This window comes from Terrapene carolina, unplaced genomic scaffold, assembly GCF_002925995.2.
Source record: "Terrapene carolina triunguis isolate 2854851 unplaced genomic scaffold, T_m_triunguis-2.0 Scaffold242, whole genome shotgun sequence".
NCBI lineage: Eukaryota > Metazoa > Chordata > Testudines > Emydidae > Terrapene > Terrapene triunguis.
Window position 1 is genome coordinate 9,416,655 of NW_020664593.1, and position 16,450 is coordinate 9,433,104.

General features: G+C 48.4%; 2 protein-coding genes across 7 annotated transcripts in view; one reads left to right on the plus strand and one right to left on the minus strand.

Moving 5' to 3' along the window:
- CFAP44 (cilia and flagella associated protein 44) overlaps positions 1-5,402 on the plus strand; it is an 82,500-nt gene extending 77,098 nt beyond the window's left edge. The window contains exons 31-35 of the mRNA XM_026657390.2: positions 975-1,113; positions 2,116-2,317; positions 3,117-3,277; positions 4,394-4,528; positions 5,065-5,402. Coding sequence (XP_026513175.1) covers positions 975-1,113; positions 2,116-2,317; positions 3,117-3,277; positions 4,394-4,528; positions 5,065-5,247 — 820 coding nt within the window. The 3' untranslated portion in view covers positions 5,248-5,402. The remainder of the gene's footprint in view (positions 1-974; positions 1,114-2,115; positions 2,318-3,116; positions 3,278-4,393; positions 4,529-5,064) is intronic.
- Positions 5,403-8,261: 2,859 nt separating this feature from the next.
- Positions 8,262-16,450, minus strand: part of BOC (BOC cell adhesion associated, oncogene regulated) — an 81,501-nt gene continuing 73,312 nt past the window's right edge. For all 6 annotated transcript variants that reach the window (XM_024202357.2, XM_026657382.1, XM_026657380.1 and 3 more), the window contains exons 12-19: positions 16,174-16,355; positions 14,850-14,955; positions 14,382-14,504; positions 12,616-12,837; positions 12,006-12,229; positions 11,232-11,305; positions 10,696-10,889; positions 8,262-9,000 (exon numbers count right to left, since the gene is read on the minus strand). In XM_024202357.2, the coding sequence (XP_024058125.2) occupies positions 8,816-9,000; positions 10,696-10,889; positions 11,232-11,305; positions 12,006-12,229; positions 12,616-12,837; positions 14,382-14,504; positions 14,850-14,955; positions 16,174-16,355 (1,310 nt within the window). In that variant the 3' untranslated portion in view covers positions 8,262-8,815. The remainder of the gene's footprint in view (positions 9,001-10,695; positions 10,890-11,231; positions 11,306-12,005; positions 12,230-12,615; positions 12,838-14,381; positions 14,505-14,849; positions 14,956-16,173; positions 16,356-16,450) is intronic.

The window sequence follows — 16,450 nt, forward strand, 5'->3', positions numbered from 1 at the left end:
ATATTGCCTCTATATAAATCCATGGTATACCCACATCTTGAATACTGCATGCAGATTTGGTCACCCCATCTCAAAAAAGATATATTGGAATTGGAAAAGGTTCAGAAAAGGGCAACAAAAATGATTAGGTGTATGGAACGGCTGCCATATGAGGAGAGAATAATAAAACTGGGACTTTTCAGCTTGGAAAAGAGACGACTAAGGGGGGATATGATTGAGGTCTGTAAAAGGAAGTGTTATTTACCCCTTCTCGTAACACAAGACCTAGGGGTCACCAAATGAAATTAATAGGCAGCATGTTTAAAACAAACAAAAGGAAGTATTTTTTCACACAACGCACAGTCAACCTGTGGAACTCCTTGCCAGAGGATGTTGTGAAGGCCAAGACTATAACAGGGTTCAAAAAAGAACTAGATAAATTCATGGACGATAGGTCCATCAGTGGCTAATAGCCAGGATGGGCAGGCATGGTGTCCCTAGCCTCTGTTTGCCAGAAGCTGGGAATGGGTCACAAGGAATCGATCACTTGATGATTACCTGTTCTGTTCAATCCCTCTGGGGCACCTGGCACTGGCCACTGTTGGAAGACAGGATATTGGGCTAGATGGACCTTTGGTCTGACCCAGTATGGCTGTTTTTATGTCATTCTGATATGCATAGTGAGGGGGGCTTACTGAGTAAAAAGGCCACTTTTGCACCAATACAGTCAGCATAGAATCTCACTTTAGAAAGGAGATGATCCTATTATTGGGCAAGGAAGTTCACTACAAATAACAAAACAGAACAAAATAGCGTGGCCCTTCCATATCACATTCCCTTTAAACTAGACAAAAGTTGCCTTCACTTTAACATAGAACCCAACAGTACAAATCTGATGGATTGGGACCCTACTTCTAAGCCAGTCCCAGAGCAGCCCTCAGTCACCATTGCTATGGTGGCTGGTTTAGGGCCAAATTATGAAGTCCTCACATCAGTATGTGGCTTGCATCTCTGCAGGTGAAAGTGGTGGAAGCCAGCCTGGACACAGCTGAGGGGGAGCTGGAGGCCTTTCAACGGGAGAAGCAGCAGAGACTGAATGAGCTCCATGTAGTAGTGCCTCTGAAGCTACATCAGGTGATGCAAGAGTGTGTGTGCTGCATCTGGTTTAGCAGCAGCAAGACGATTCCAAGCAGATGGAAAATAGGCCAGGTTGTGACAGTAGCAGTAGTATTCTCACGGGCCCATAGTTCATTGCTTGCAGTTTTTCTTCTCAGTGTTATGGGACTCTGGACTGACTTGGAATATCTAGTTGTTGTTAAAGTAGAATTGTTTGCCGCTCTACTGCTGGACCAGTAAAGGAATACACTGAGTAGTAAGGCCAGGCAGAAGTGCTCATTACTGCTGAGTGACCATGTACCTCAAATATGGTGTAGGTTTGTGGTCAGAAGTCTATTAAGGACTTGATCTTGGAGTCTTCATGTGAGCAAAATTCTCACTGAAGACACTGGGAGTTTTGCCCAAGTAAAGACTGGCAGATTGGGCACAATGTATTAATCCACAGATGTCCCAGTGGAGGTGATTTGAAAGTAGGGAGACAAACTTGACACACTGTTACTTTTTCCTCTGGGTTGGGTGCTTTTTTGCTGTTACTTTATTTTGTGTCATGCTTGGAGGTTTATGCAGAGGCCACTGAAAAAATAGGACAGGCCCTGCCCGCTCTCGCCCAGCTGCCTGCTTTCTCTTCCTTCATTGAAATAGATCTTTGGTCAGAAATTAAGGACAGAAACGTGTCAGAACTGGCCTTATAGCTCTGCAGACCCAGACTGCTGGAATGCACAGGCAGTTGGGTAAAGAATTGCCTCCTCGCTCCATTCCAGTTGCCAAAGGTGGAAGCCTGAGCCAGCATCTGCGTTGGAGTCCATGGAGGGCTATAAGCAGGCTCTGATCATGCTGGGGTCTGCCTTGTTGGGAATGGGCTTTCCCTAGGCTGTACTCTGCCAGTCGTGTTTAAAACAGCATGCTGTCCTCACACAATGGCTGTGCCATAATCACTTGTCCACCAACCAGACCACTGACTTGAGTTCCCAACGCCAGTAACATGCAGTCATCAGCCTTGTCTGTGACTATTTCTGGCAGGTGGAGTACGTGGTAAATGGGGAGTTACCCACCGACCTGTCCCAAACGTTGGTATTTACCAACCAATCCTTGGAGTATCTGCAGCAAAGGATCATGGTCCTGCAGCATGAGAAGTTGGATCAGAGGGAGCTCTACAAGCAGGCCCGGCAGCAGCATAAGCAGCTCATCCGGGACAGGAGGGAGATAGAGATAAGGATCGAGCGTGAGTTCCTAAGCACAGTTTGGTTTTCTCTGCTGTGAATATGGCATTCTAGGTCTCTTTCCATCTTATAGGGATGGGCATCTCTTCTTGCATGCATCTGTGCTTAATGCATATGCATTGCTGGGTGTGAATTACTTCACTTGCTGCCTCTATCACCTCTGCTCCCTGCACCAACACTGATATCCCAGTGGGCGACTGTGGAGATGGTGCTGATGTCATTATGACCACACAGGAGAAATAAGCAGGAGCACAGCAGTAGAACTGTTTCTCATAGGCATCAGTGGCTTTTCAATGATATACACTGATAATGGATGATACGAAGAAGTGCTGGTTAGAGCATCAGGACTCCTGGCTACTATTCCAGCCTCTCACTCTGAATCCTGGGGCCCTCAGAAAAGCACTTTAACCTCTTTATGCCAGTTTCCTCCTCTGTTTAAAAAAAAAATACTTACCATTTAGGGTTATTTTTGAGGCTTTACATGAATTAATGTATTTAAAATGCTTTGAGGTCCTCAGATGAAAAGTGACAATAATAATATCTAGCTCTTATACAGCGCTTTCATCAGTAGATCTCAAAGCGCTTTACAAAGGAAAGGAATCTGTATCTGTATCATTGATGTGACTTGGGCAAGCTCATCTACTAGCAAAGCTGGGAACTGAACCCAGGTCTCCTGAGTTCCAGTCCACTCTGGCTCTAGCCACTAGGCAACTGCATCCCCATAGCTATGCTAGCCATTATTATTCACCTATGAAAAATGTTTCCAAATACACATCTTAAATGTGATGACTGTTCTGCTAGGACTGGAAGAGAACTGTAATCAGCTGATGCTGATGAAGTTTGGCCGGGTGGTGGACTTGGAAGCCCTGCAGACACTCTCTGTTAACATAAACCTGGAAGAGCTAAAGATGAAAATGATGGAGAAAGAGCACATACAAGCCCAGGAACTCAAAAACTGGGAGGTAAGGAGCAGGGACAGGGGCCCCCAGGCCACTGATACAGCTGCAATTACAAGGAATGCACTTGCCTAGAAACTGAATAGCTGCATAAAAATCTCTTCAGCAGGAGTTCTCAATTTCTTTTCACCCATCATTCTTAAACCACACCCTTTTTCCTCCCATATCCCAAAATCCTTTCTGCTTCAGCCCCAAACTGCTGTTACACTTGCTGTTTTGTACTGGAGAATCATGACATACAGTCACTATTTTCCTGAGTTCAGTTCCTGTCTTTCTAAGGTATTTCTAGGGTGTTCTTCCCATTGTTTTCAATTGATGTTCAGCACCTAACACCCTAAATTTCCTTTGAAAATCTCAGCTGTAATATTGAATTTAGCTCGTAAGTGCTTTAGGGTAGGTACAGTCTTTGTGTTCTGGTGTATGCCTGGGGTTCCTGAGTGCCACAGGAACACAAATAATTAAAAAAAAAACCTTCCTGATAACTCCACAACCATCTCCTGGGCTAATAAACTCCTCAGCCTACTTGGTACTAAGAGCTTGCCCTCTAGACCCAAGCATTTATTCAGCCTGAGACCCAGCTATTACTTTGTAAACTGGAACCACCTTCCAGTTATTGTTAGAATACCCAGGCGTTATTTATGTCATTTTAAAAATATGAAAACCATAGGGAACATGTGCAACAAATTTAAGAGTGATTGCAACAGTCAAGAGACATGGAAAACCTCCCATATAAATATACACTCTCTTGCCTGCTTTTAATTTTAAGGCATTTGACCAAAATATTGTTTCTTCCAGAAGTGCACAATAAAACATCCAGCCTACATACATATTTTTGATACATTGTACCTTCTTTTCACCTCCTCAATAAATCAATTGCAAAACTGTCTTTGGGCAAGATTTTGGGCCCAGATCTGCTGGGGTAATTCACTACACTTCAGTGGAGTTTCTCTGAGTTTACATTGGTGTAACTCAGATCTGGATCTGGCCCAGGGAGTTTTGCCATTGACTTCAGTGGGAGCTGGAGCAGGTTCATTAAGAAACATCTACTCCCTGCAATATTATGGTATTTGCCACTTAAAAAAAAGAAAATAAAAAGTTTCCTTCAACTTTCCTCCATCCCAGGAGAAGATTTTTGAGCTGCGGCAACGGCTGATGATGCTGATGAAAGAAAACACCAGCAAGCTGCAGCAGCTGAACAGCTTCTGTATTGAAAAGCAGAGACTCGGAATGAAGCTGGATGCACTGCAGAATAACCTGGTAAACTTGCCTGCTGCCCTGACTAACACTTGATTGTGACAGTTTAGTAAGAGGCATTTGTCTGTTCCCACTAGGACGCCTTTATAATTCCTTGTACTGCCATCAGCATTTAGTGATCTGGGTTAATGATTCTCGTGGTAAAAGTTGAGCACAACTCCTGATATTGGAACAGGCAATGCCCAGATTTCCCTTTGTTAAGGCCTTGCCTTCCTTTTACCACTGCAATCCAACCTCCATATTTCTAACCAAAGGAAACTGGATGGAACTTCCCTCGCAGCAAGTCCACACCACTCCATTGTCCAGAGTGATCTGAGTGAAATGACGTGTGTTCTTTCCCCCGTGCTATCTGTGGTGCCTGTTCTGAGGCCCAGCACTGAATTAACTGTCACTTACCAAGTGGGCATCAGATGTGAGTGGAGAAGGTGTAAACTTGTCCTGTGCCTGGGTTGGTGAGGGGAAGGCTTTGCTTTCCCAGCTGAAGTGAAGCCATGCCTTCCCCGGTACTTAAAGGGAGCTCTGTTTCCCTCTCCCTACAGGGAGCAGAATTCCAAGGCCCCCGGAAAGCTGAGATCCAGGAGAGAGAGAGGCTGATTACACTGGTCCAACTCCAGGCCCAGGAGGCAGAAGTACTCAAGGAGGAAATCACTCTCTTAAGCAGAAAAGATGGGCGCATCTTCCCACCACCTCAGCCTCCACCTGATACCAAGATACTGAACTAAAGTTCTCTCTGTCACTAGCCTCATTCATTAGACATTTCCCTGGCAACGGGCATTTGTCAGTGAGGGGCCCTGTCAGCAACCAGCACCGGTTCCAATAACACACTGGGTGTCAAAGTTTGGGCCAAACGTTTTGTCCCATTTGCAGTCTCCCCCTGGGGTTTCATATTGCCAGTCATCTTTAATACAGAGGGCTGTAAACACTACAGATCCCAGCCTGCAATGCTCCCTTTTGAACTTCCATTCAGAGCCAGCTAGAGCATTGCAGGCTGGAAGCTGTGTTCACAGGCTGCATTGTGGTGAGCTGCAGCAAATGGCTTGGTTTACTGCCGATTAGGTGCAGTCTTTATGGACCCTTTAAGCAAAGTCTGCACTCCTGCAATAAGGGCTCATCCTATGCTCCCATGGCTTTTACAAGCTATTCTTCATGGCAGTCAGACCTGCCTTGGGATACACTTGTGCACAGCTCATTTGCCCCAGACTAGTCCAGAGCCCAGTATCTGTCTGTCACCTATTAACTTCCTTGTCTTCCAGCCAGCAGGGTAGATCTTCCCTTCAATGCCTCTTGAAACATGATCCATTTTGTATCTTCTTCTGCTGAGTGTCATGGGTAATTCTTAACTGTATTAATTAGCCAACACACCCTTACAGGATAATATGCATAAAGAATGGGAAGAGGTTGCATGGGTTTTAGATATGTAAAGTCAGTTTTGAAGCTGGCATCATACTGTAGATAATAAAAGTTTGTAAGCAGGTTGGAGTGTTTTGAGGCTAGTATACACTTTGATTTTTTTAAGGCCAAAAGGGATCATTATGATTATGTCGGGTAAAATGTTCAAAAGTGACTTAGGTGTCTAAGTGCTTAAATCACTACGGTGGTTTTTGAAATTGTTACTGTTAGTCTGACCTCCTGCATAACACAGGCCATAAAATGTCACCCGCTGATCCTTGCATCAGACTCAAGCACTTGTGGTTGAACTGGCACATAGCATTTAGAAAGTCATCCAATCCGGAGTTAAAGTGATGGAGAATTCTCCTGACTTCAGCTGTCAGCCATTGGATCTTGTTATGCCTTAGGGTGGTAGACTATCCTATATTAGTATCATGGCTTGCAAAGCAAGGCTAAAATGATTTCCTTAAAGTTTTGTTTTGATCGCGTGTGCTCTGACAACTAGGACTAATTACAAAGGGTAACCGTCGTAAACCTGCAAAGAAAGAAATACATTAAGAATGCACTGGAGGCTGGTGATCTTGGACAGTCAGAACACTCGTGGTTGAGTGCAAATTTTAAATAGTAGTACATACAGGTAGTAAAGGAAAAAGAGTAAGTAAGAAAGAGGGATAAAAATGGAGTCCCAACTCACATTCACTCGTCTTGTTTTAAACCTTTATCATAGTCTTGGCTAGACAATAAAAGAGGCTAGGTAGTGCTCCAGAGACCATCATAGAACAGTGTTAGTGATGTGCTACAGTGATTTGCATTGAGCAAATGCTGGATGTACTCTTAGCCCTTGTTCAAGAGGAAGCAATTTTTGATGTGTGAGATCTACCCACTGGAAATTGCACTCCTCAGCTCTATCTTTGGTACTTAAGTGCCTAAAGAGTAGTTAATGGGTTTCTTAAGGTTGCATCTTGTGATGTAGCATGTCCTGACAAAGAGCAACTGGGCACGTATTCCGAGAGAAGCATGTTCCACCAGCTGTTTGCTGAAGAGCAGGCTAGCCCAATACCACAGATGCTCTCTGCCCACTCCACTGGGGGGAAAGGACACATTCTGAAAGGGGGAATGAGAGGGAGGAACAAGTTGTTTGGAGGAGCCCAAGACAAGTATGCTGTACACTGTGGATGAACTTCTTCAGGGTCTGAAGGGTTAAACTTTGCCCAAAGAAGGGAAGGCCATGACTAAATCACAGACTTTGCTGCTTGTCTCAGGTCAGTAGAAATAAGACACTGCAATGAATTGGGGTACTGAAGTCAGTGTTATTGAAAAGTGCGCCTGGTGTGTTTGTTCTTACGCTGGTTTGACACTGGGGTAACTATGGACTTGGTCCAACTTGTTAGAAGAGAATAAGGCTGGATATATCATTGTTTTCATGTTTTCTTCTTCCTTTCCCTTCTCCTGGAATCTGGTGGTTCTTTAACTATGGTCTACAGAACTCCTGATGTCTCACTGCCTCAGTCATCAAGTGGTGAGATTTCATTCTAAGGCAGGTGTCCTAGATGTTAATGGTCCAGAAACCTTTTTGAACCAACTAAACTAAACCAACCAACCCTCCCAGGCTCTCTGTCCCTTTTCAGGTTGTTCCAGATTGTTCTTTGTGAGGTGTTTTGTGTAAACTGAACCAGGATCAAATGTGTGAACCACTCAGGTTGGAGGGGAAGCAAAGCAACAGCAGGACAGAACAGAGCGTGGGAAGCTTCCTGCAGCCAGGGAAGATTCAGTCCTAAATAACGTAAAGCAGTTGGAGCCAGCGAGCGGAATTGAAGAACAGTGGAGATCCCAGCTGGGCAGATGCAATGCAGTTGCACCCATCTAGTGTTTCTTATACTGTCTACTTGTGGCCTATAAGCACCCTCAGCTACCATTCAAAGGGGCACCTTTACCTACAGACACAGATGCTAAAGGCTTTTGGAATAAGGGAAATGAAAAAGAAAACCAGGAGAGAGTCTGCACAAAAGATACATTTTTTCTGTGCAGCTCTGTTCACAGAGATGGGGGAGTTCCATCTCCATCTTTGTGAACAGAGCTGCACAGAAAAAATGTTTCTTTTTCTTCTTTTCTGGCCCCTCTCCAGCTAGTTCAAAGGTCCGACCTTGTACCCCCAATGGGCATTCTGTCTGGACTTCACCTGGAGCCGGACTGAGCCTCACCTCGTCTGTTGACTCCTAGAGTTAGAGGAACCAGCTGGGGGCCCTGTGTAAAGCAGTAACTCAAGGAAAACATCCCCCCACCCCTGCTCCTGCCAGGGAAGGAGACTGGGCTTAGCATAGGAGTATTCAGCATACAGCAGACCACAGAGAAGACAAAAGCCTTTATTTTAGCTGTTCAAGCAGGGGTTTGTCTTTGCAGATACGCTACTACAGACGGTGTGTATGTGAAGGGTTGTTAATGCCAATATGTATTGTACATGATTTCAATCCATGCTGAGGGGCATGTCGCCAGGAGCTCCCTTCCAGCTGGGAGAGGAAAAGGGACCCTCCTTTCCACACTCTCATCTTTCATGTGGTCCCTGCTGCAAACAAATACTTTAGACCAGTCTCCTCTTCGCAGCTGTGCTTGACCCAATGTCCTACGATGTCTCTTGTGCTTGTGCCGAGCAGAAGGCTGTCGTTCCCGGGGTGTGTTCTGATAAACAGCCCGATGCCATCGCTGGCAGATGCCCCAGTTTCTTGTTTCCTCCTGTCACCTTGCACAGGCTCCCCTCTGTCTCAATAGCATTATAAAAGGCACATGTACATCTATTTACAAGTGCATAAATATATAAATAGGGATGTTATACAAAAATAAATACCCAGTCTCTCTCTCTCTCTCTCTTTAGAATAATAGTCTTTTGCAAAGGCAGCTTTGTCCCTAACTGGTAGGAGGAGGAGTCTCAAAGGGCATGTGCCGTGGAGGGCTGCTGCTCAGATGCCTCGTTGGGTCCTGCCCCAAACAGGTGATGGCTGGGTTCTGGGGACACCGTTCTCCTCTGAGCTGGCAGCAATCTAGCCTCTCTACTTCTTCAACTGGCACCAGGCCAAGGCAGCAAGGGGTACCTGAGAAGGGAGGGGAGCAAGAACCAATTATAACCAAAGGAAACAAAGCTTTGACCAGTGCATGAACGTGCCAGGTAGAACTGCTACCTCCAAATCACCTTCTAACAACGGATCCTGTTGGCAAAGAGAAAGTGATGTGGAGCTTGGTTCTCAACATGGCTGCTATGCGGGTAGCTGTGTCCTACAGAGACATGGCAGCAGGTACCAAAGTAACAGTGTCCTAGGACACTGACTGACCTGTTTTCCCCCACCAGGAAGAATTGTTTTGGTGGATCAGGCCCCTGCGGAATGGATCATTCTAATCTTTCATGAACTGTGAACTTAAGTGTGGCTTCCCATGCACTTGTTTGACTGACAGCCTGGAAAGTGCAAGCACTGGAAGGGTTAAGGTACTGCAGCGGCTGAGTACATGTCTCAGGTACATCTCCAGCCAGGTTAGGTACCTGCCATGGTGCAGACCAGTTAGTTCCCTGGGTGTAAGGTCTCAGAGCAATGAGAATCAGCGGGTGCTAGGAACCCCTCTTCCGCCAAATAAATGCCCCATCCTCCAATATACTGGGCCAGTTTTGTGGTCTCCACCTGCTATTCTGGCCCCCTCACGTTGCTGTGTGATCCTGGAAATTACAGGCCAGTAATCCTAACTTCAGTACTAGGCAAATTGGTTGAAACTATAGTAAAGAACAGAGTTATCAGACACATAGATGAACACAATTTGTTGGGGAAAGAGTCAACACGGCTCACCAATTTGCCTCACCAATCTACTAGAATTCTCTGAGAGGGTCAACAAACATGTGGACGAGGGTGATCCAGTTGTTACAGTGTACTTAGATTTTCAGAAAGCCTTTGACAGGGTCCCTCACGAAAGGCTTTTAAGCAAAGTAAGTTGTCATGGGATAAGAGGAAAGGTCCTCTCATGGACCAGTAACTGGTTAAAAGATAGGAAACAAAGGGTAGGAATAAATGGTCAGTTTTCAGAATGGTGAGCGGTAAATAGTGATGCCTCCCAGGAGTCTGTACTGGGACTAGTGCTGTTCAACATATTCATAAATTATCTGGAAAAAGGGGTAACCAGTGAGGTGGCAAAATTTGCAGATGATACAAAATTATTCAAGATAGTGAAGTCCAAAGTAGACTTGCAAAGAGTCGCAAAGGGATCTCACAAAATTGGGTCACCCAATGAAAATAATAGGCATCAAGTTAAAAAACAAACAAAAGGGGGTACTTCTTCACACAATGCACAGTCAACCTGTGGAACTTGTTGCCAGGGGATATTGAGAAGGCCAAAACAATAAATGGGTTAAAAAAAGAATTAGATAAGTTTGTGAAGGTTATGTCCATCAATGTGTGTCCCTAAGCTTCTGGCTGCCAGAAGCCGGGAGTGGATGACAGGATGGATGACTCGATAATTGCCCTGTTTGGTTCCTTCCCTCCGAAGCCCCTGGCATTGGCCATTGTCATAAGGCATGGTACTGAGCTAGATGGACCACTGGCCTGACTCACTATGGCCATCCTTATGCCCTTTGTGATAGTCAAATACTGCTCTAGCACAACAGTGCTGAACATTAAAAATGACAGCTTGCCTTCAGCCCTGCCTCCAAGAGCCTTGGAAAAGTCTTCCCAGACTGATACTTTCCTTTCAAGATCAACCTAAACAAGTATAGCAGCAGCAAGCACTGAGCTCTCATGTTCACTGACCTCTGTGGAACGTGGGATCTCGCAGGGCTTCCAGGCTGGGGCCTCCCATCTTGCATCCTGTCACTGGGTGATGTAGGCCAACAAGTTGTTCCTGAAGATGACAGCAGTCATCATGTGGCTGGAGCAGCTGGTTGGTGGAGTCATCTGGGAGGCTATAGAGGAAGGAATTGTCTTCTGGTCTAGCATCAGAGAGCCTGATAGAAAGACAAATAAGGGTTGGTACTGTCTGTACCCATCTCTAAATACTCCTTCCCAGAAGTCTGCTAGAGGGACATGGTGATTGTTGCATTCCAGCCAACTGAAGGAGCTACGAGAGGCATCCTAGGCAGTGAGATGTTTTAGGGTGTGGACTAGTCTCCCAAAGGAAGGGTTGGGGGAGAAGGGTGGGACTTTAAAACTAGACTGGAGAATAGGCTGTGGCAACAATCCTGCATGTCAGAGAAGTTGACCTAACTAGCTCTTTTCCATTGCTAAGTCCCATGTCTGGGTATCCTGTCTGCACAACCCTCATCAGAGTCCCATGACCCAGAGCTTACCGGGAGGTTGGATAGTGTTCTTGGACAGTCCCATTTTGCAGCACCCTCCCCTGCAGTAAGGTGTTGGTCTCATCCTGTGGTTGAAAGGAGAAAGAGGAAAAAGAGCATCTTAGAAGAGCAAGAATCCAAGCCAGATTTAAGAGGTTCTGGACTCCAGAACCAGCGCAATGGAGGTGGCCAGTGATGAACATGCCTCCCGACGGGAGAGGGCAGAATTGTTGCTGCGAACTGGACTGAGCACCAACAAACTCATTTCACACTGGCCATGGAACCATCAGATGATATCGACATTTCCGTAAGAGAACTGGTGGGCTGGGTTCTCCTATGTCTTAGCCCCTGTACAATCCCAGCATGCCCTGTCAAGGTTTGAGCCAGGAGCTCTTATTGATAGGAAGTCAGGATCTCTTGCTAACTTCTCCAGCCGGCCTCTCAAGGGGCCCCTCTGTCTAATCACTGGAGCTAAGAAGATCTTCCCTATACCCCTTCTGCCCATGACTCAGGATCCATGGCACAGGGGCCTAGTGTTTCCATCCAAAGTTAACTAGAACTGGACTTCCCTTCCCAACCTGCCCATGTTGCCTCCTTTAACTGGGCACTGTGCCTGGCAAGCTGCTCCCTCCACCTGACCCCAGCTCTGGAGAGGGAGTGACTGGAGACCGAAATCTCAGAGCGAGTTCTAACCCAAGTAGCCAATGGGTCAGACTGGGCTTGACTGAAACATCCCCCTCATTCAGCCCCCAACATGCTGGATGTTAACACAGGGGGAGAAGGTACCTGGTGAACTTCATCCGGACTGTAGTCTCGGGACTTTGTGCTTAGGTAGCCTGTCCCACCTGAGGGGCAGCCGCCGTTCAGCACACCATTGGCATAGGGCTGCCCGTTGGCATAGGGCTGCCCGTTGGCTCGAGGAGTGGGGACCCCTCGCAGGGGCACCATGGTGTACTGGCAGGAGGACACCAGTAGCCCCGTTCCAGAGAAGCCCAGGTCTATGGTTTGTTCTGAAGAGGGAGAAGAAGGAGGCAGCTTAGAGAGAAGACGAAACACCGCTGGTTGTTTGCAAGGATCCTGCGGGCACACTGGGCTGTACCACATGCTAACACGCCTGCCAGGTGGAACAATGATCCAACGCCCCCACTGAAGGGGGGACTCTGCCTGATGGAGACAGGAGAGGGGAAAAGGTCCCTTCTTTCTTCCTTTCCAAAATTCAGGACTCTTTATTGGCTTGACAAACTGGACAAGGGAGAAAGCTTGGGTCTCTGTCTGCATAAGCTTTCACTGGGACTTTGCTCCCCAATATAGCCAGGATCTTCCCACCCAACTATTCTAACTGGGACACCAGCCCCTAACAAGCACCCTCCCTCCTCTTCAGTGTGAAGCCACTTACTCTGCTTGGACCAGGCTCTCCACAGACAGAAGGGGATGAAGGCCACAATGATGAGGACGATAGAGCCCAGCACTACCCCTACAATCAGGTAGGGCAGATCACTGGAGCGGGCCACCATGGCACCAGTCCCCAGCCCGCTGTGCCCACCACTGAGCGGTGGATGCTGCTGTGGGGGCACCGTTGAGGGCGGAAGGCGCCCAGGCAGCCCAAGAGACTTCCGAGCTGCAACAGGAAGACAGGGAGTTAGAAGCGGACATGTCACTCAAGACAACAGGCAGCTAAAGGGGGCTGCATACATGGTGTATGGTTCACAGAACCACCGGCTCTCTAGGTCCATGTAGCTTGGTGGGTAGAGCCCTTCCTTACTGATCGTTATAATAATCATATTACATGGAAATGTAGCCGCCGCTGGGATAGAACAGGGCAGCCATTTCCTATCACCCCAAAACACTACCCAGCAGCTCAGGACAGGAAGTGAAGGGGATTTCTGTGTCCAGTAAGAGCTGCAGGGGAATTTTAAGGGAGGCAGAGATAATTATCACTCTCCTGCTCTACAGAGGGGTCCTATGGGGCTTGGTCCTTGGTCTCCTTCTCTTCTCCCACTACACCCTTTCCCTCAGCAACATCATCCGCTTACATGGCTTCAACTGCTAAGTGTGCAGGTGAGTCACATATCTACCTTTCCACTCCTGAGCTGCTTCCCTCCATCCAATCCTGCCTCTTTTGACAATTCCTCCTGGATGTCTCACCAGCAACTCAAAGCTAACATAGCCAACAGTTAAGCTGGACTTTCCCCCTGAACCCTCTCCACCCCCCATGTTCTGTGTCACTCACAACATCACCAGCCTCCCTGCACTCGGCTCCACAATTGGGGCGTTATCTTTGGCTCCTCCCTTCTCACATCCAAGTTGTGTTCAAATCCTGCCATTTTCTGCACACCAACCGTTCAAAAGGCCAGCCCCTTTCCTCTAACCTGACAGCAAAATCTCTTCCAGGCCTTGATCATCTCCCGGCTTCATCACTGCAGCCTCCTCCCTGGCACCCACATTGCCCCTCCCCATCCCCTCCAAAACGAGCCCACTAAATTGTTTCCTCAGACACTGTACACAAGAGTCACCTCTTGGACTGTCTCCATTGGCCCTGCCTTCTCCACTGCACCCGGGTGCAACCCGCTTGTCCTCACGTTGCACACCCTACACAACTCCTCTGTTTGGCCAGATTTCCTCTCACCGTGTGCCAGCCCCACCATTGACACCAGCCTGGCTGCCTGACTGATCAGCTTTCTCAAAAGGGTCTCTGTGCAGGCTGCCCCCTCTCGCTACTCTGCTCTCTTGAGCATCTACTCTCCCCTCAGTGAAAATCCTCCTGAAAGCTGCAGGCATCCTCCACAGGGCCCATGCCAAGCGAGTTAGTTTGCTCTGACCAGAAGCCATGCTGTTATTCTCCTGACCGCTTCCTAGCCCCCCTACGCCCCTGCTTGTTTGTTTCATTCACCTCTTACATCTCGCCTTTAACCCAGACTAGGGGTGGGGACTGTCTCTTCCCAGCATGTGTGTACAGAGCCCAGCCCAATGGGGCTGTACCCCACCGAGCTGTGCACAGACCTAATACCAGCGCGACGGCATCACTGCAAACCCTGCCCTTCCTCACCTCCCTCATCTCTAATCCAGACTGTTGGCTCCTCTGGGCCAGGCCCTGAATCACTCCCCTGCGTTGGGAAAGGAGAAAGAGGGGCGGCTGCCGACCCGCCCAGAGGAGCCGGATACCTTTGGTTTCACAGATCATCACATTGCTGAACTCGCTCTCGCCGCCCTCGTTGAAGCACTGCATCTTGATGTCGTAGGAGGTCTCTGGCTGCAGGTGGCTGATGGAGTGCCAGTACCGGTCCCCTGAGGGGTGGGGGAATGAACACACGGCTCCGTTAGCTCCCTGCCCCGGCACTCAGGCCAAGCCTCACTGCCTTTGCCCAAAGGCCACTGGCAAATGCGGACTCACTAATCCTGTCTCTGCACCCCAGCGAGGGCAAGGGGTGTGCCGGAGACAGGCTTCCCATTGCCACCTCGCCTTGTCATGTTGGAAGAGCCTCAGCAGGGCTGTGCCTGGGCAGATGTGGCCCCTAGGCATCGCCATAGCCAGGTGCCCCCCCACAGCCACTCCTTCTTGCCAACAGATGTTCTCAATGAAGAAACCACCCAGCACGCGGCAGCTGGAGCCAGTCGCACTGCGCCTCTTACCTTCCACCACGTCCTTCTTGTAGTCACTGTCGTTGTCGCTGTCGGTGGGGCGGTAGTAGATGTAAAAGCCATGGATGGGGGTGTTGTTGTTACTGGCTGGGATGTACTGCAGAGATGAGGGGGAAGGCAACGTTTAGAGGTGTCCATGCTGATCAAACCGCCTCTCCCCAGGGAGGAGCCGCAGGGATGTTCCCCTCTCCCCATGCTGCCCTTGGATAGGGGCTTCTTTAGGAGACCTAAGGGAGCTCACTATCGTTTCCCAACCTCCTGCCCTTCCGTGGGGACCCGGGTAACAGCTGGGATGCCATCAGATTTGCCATGAACAGCAGGCCCACCCCCCTGGTCCCAACAGTGATGCACCTGGCCATGCATGAGATCTGATGACCTTTGTTTTTACCCTAAGGCTCAGGTGTTCTGTACAAGCTGCATCGTGTAATGATCCAGTTGTCACATGCCACATACAGGAGAAAGAGACAGACAGACTAACCTCTCCCCCTCACCCCACTGGCTGACAGCACAGTCACTAGCCATCAGCTGCTTCTGGCTTCCCCCAAGATATTTCAGGTGAGACCTCACCTTCCTTGCCCTCCCCCAGTCCCCTTCAGATATGATCTCTGTGTTTAAAGGAAAAGCAGCCAACAGTGGAAACTCTGCCGTGAAGCCCCCATGGGGATTTGTGGCCAGAAGATGCGGGCTGGGAAGCGGGTAAAGCATCTCTGGCTCACCCTGGGCTAGTGGAAGCCCTTAGATCTGTGCAGGTAGGAAAGGAGGATGCCATCCTCGGCCCTTGTTAATTCACGTGTATCGATTAATAAATAACGGCCCTTTCGACAGCATCCATGAGCCTGAAGGATCCCACCCAAAATTGTAGAGGCTGTTTAGCAGCACCCAGAAACACCACCCAACAGATGAGCACAGGAAGTGAAGATGAACAGTGTATCCCGTTGAAACTGCAGGGAAATTTAAGGAGTCACTAATTAATCAAACAGGAATTAGGCTAGGGCAGCAAGCTTACCAACCCCACTTTCGTGAATCTTTGTTCAGCAAAATGGTCAGGTCACAGCCCCAGCATCACATCCCCCGGAAGACCGCATGTCCAGCAGCACATCCCCCAGCACCATGCGGGTCACTGAGTCAGTACTGACACTGAGGAAGGAGAGTACTCCAATGCATCACCAGCAGCACTTCCTAGATGATTGGAGTTTCCCCACCCAAGTACTGAGGAAGCCTAGCCTGCTGTAGCTGGTGAGATCTGATAACATCTTCTAAGCCACTCAACCCGTGCCCATCCCTCCCTCCTGCAGACATGGATTCCCTCCCTCACCATCCATTTCAGCATGATGGTGGTCTCATTGATGGCATCGGTGAAGGTGATGTAAGGCCCGGTGACGGGGCGCTCGTACACTCGGTTACTGTATCCTAACACAACGTACGGCTTAGACGCGGCGCTGGGGTCGCTCTCCCCCAGTATGTTCAGCGCCCGGACACGGAACTTATAGGAAGTGCCTAGGTGGAAGGAATGGGTTGGAAACAATGGCATTAAGAGAGGATTGGTGCCTCCTGCAAGCCCAATAGCCAGCATGGTACCTAAAAGAGGAAAG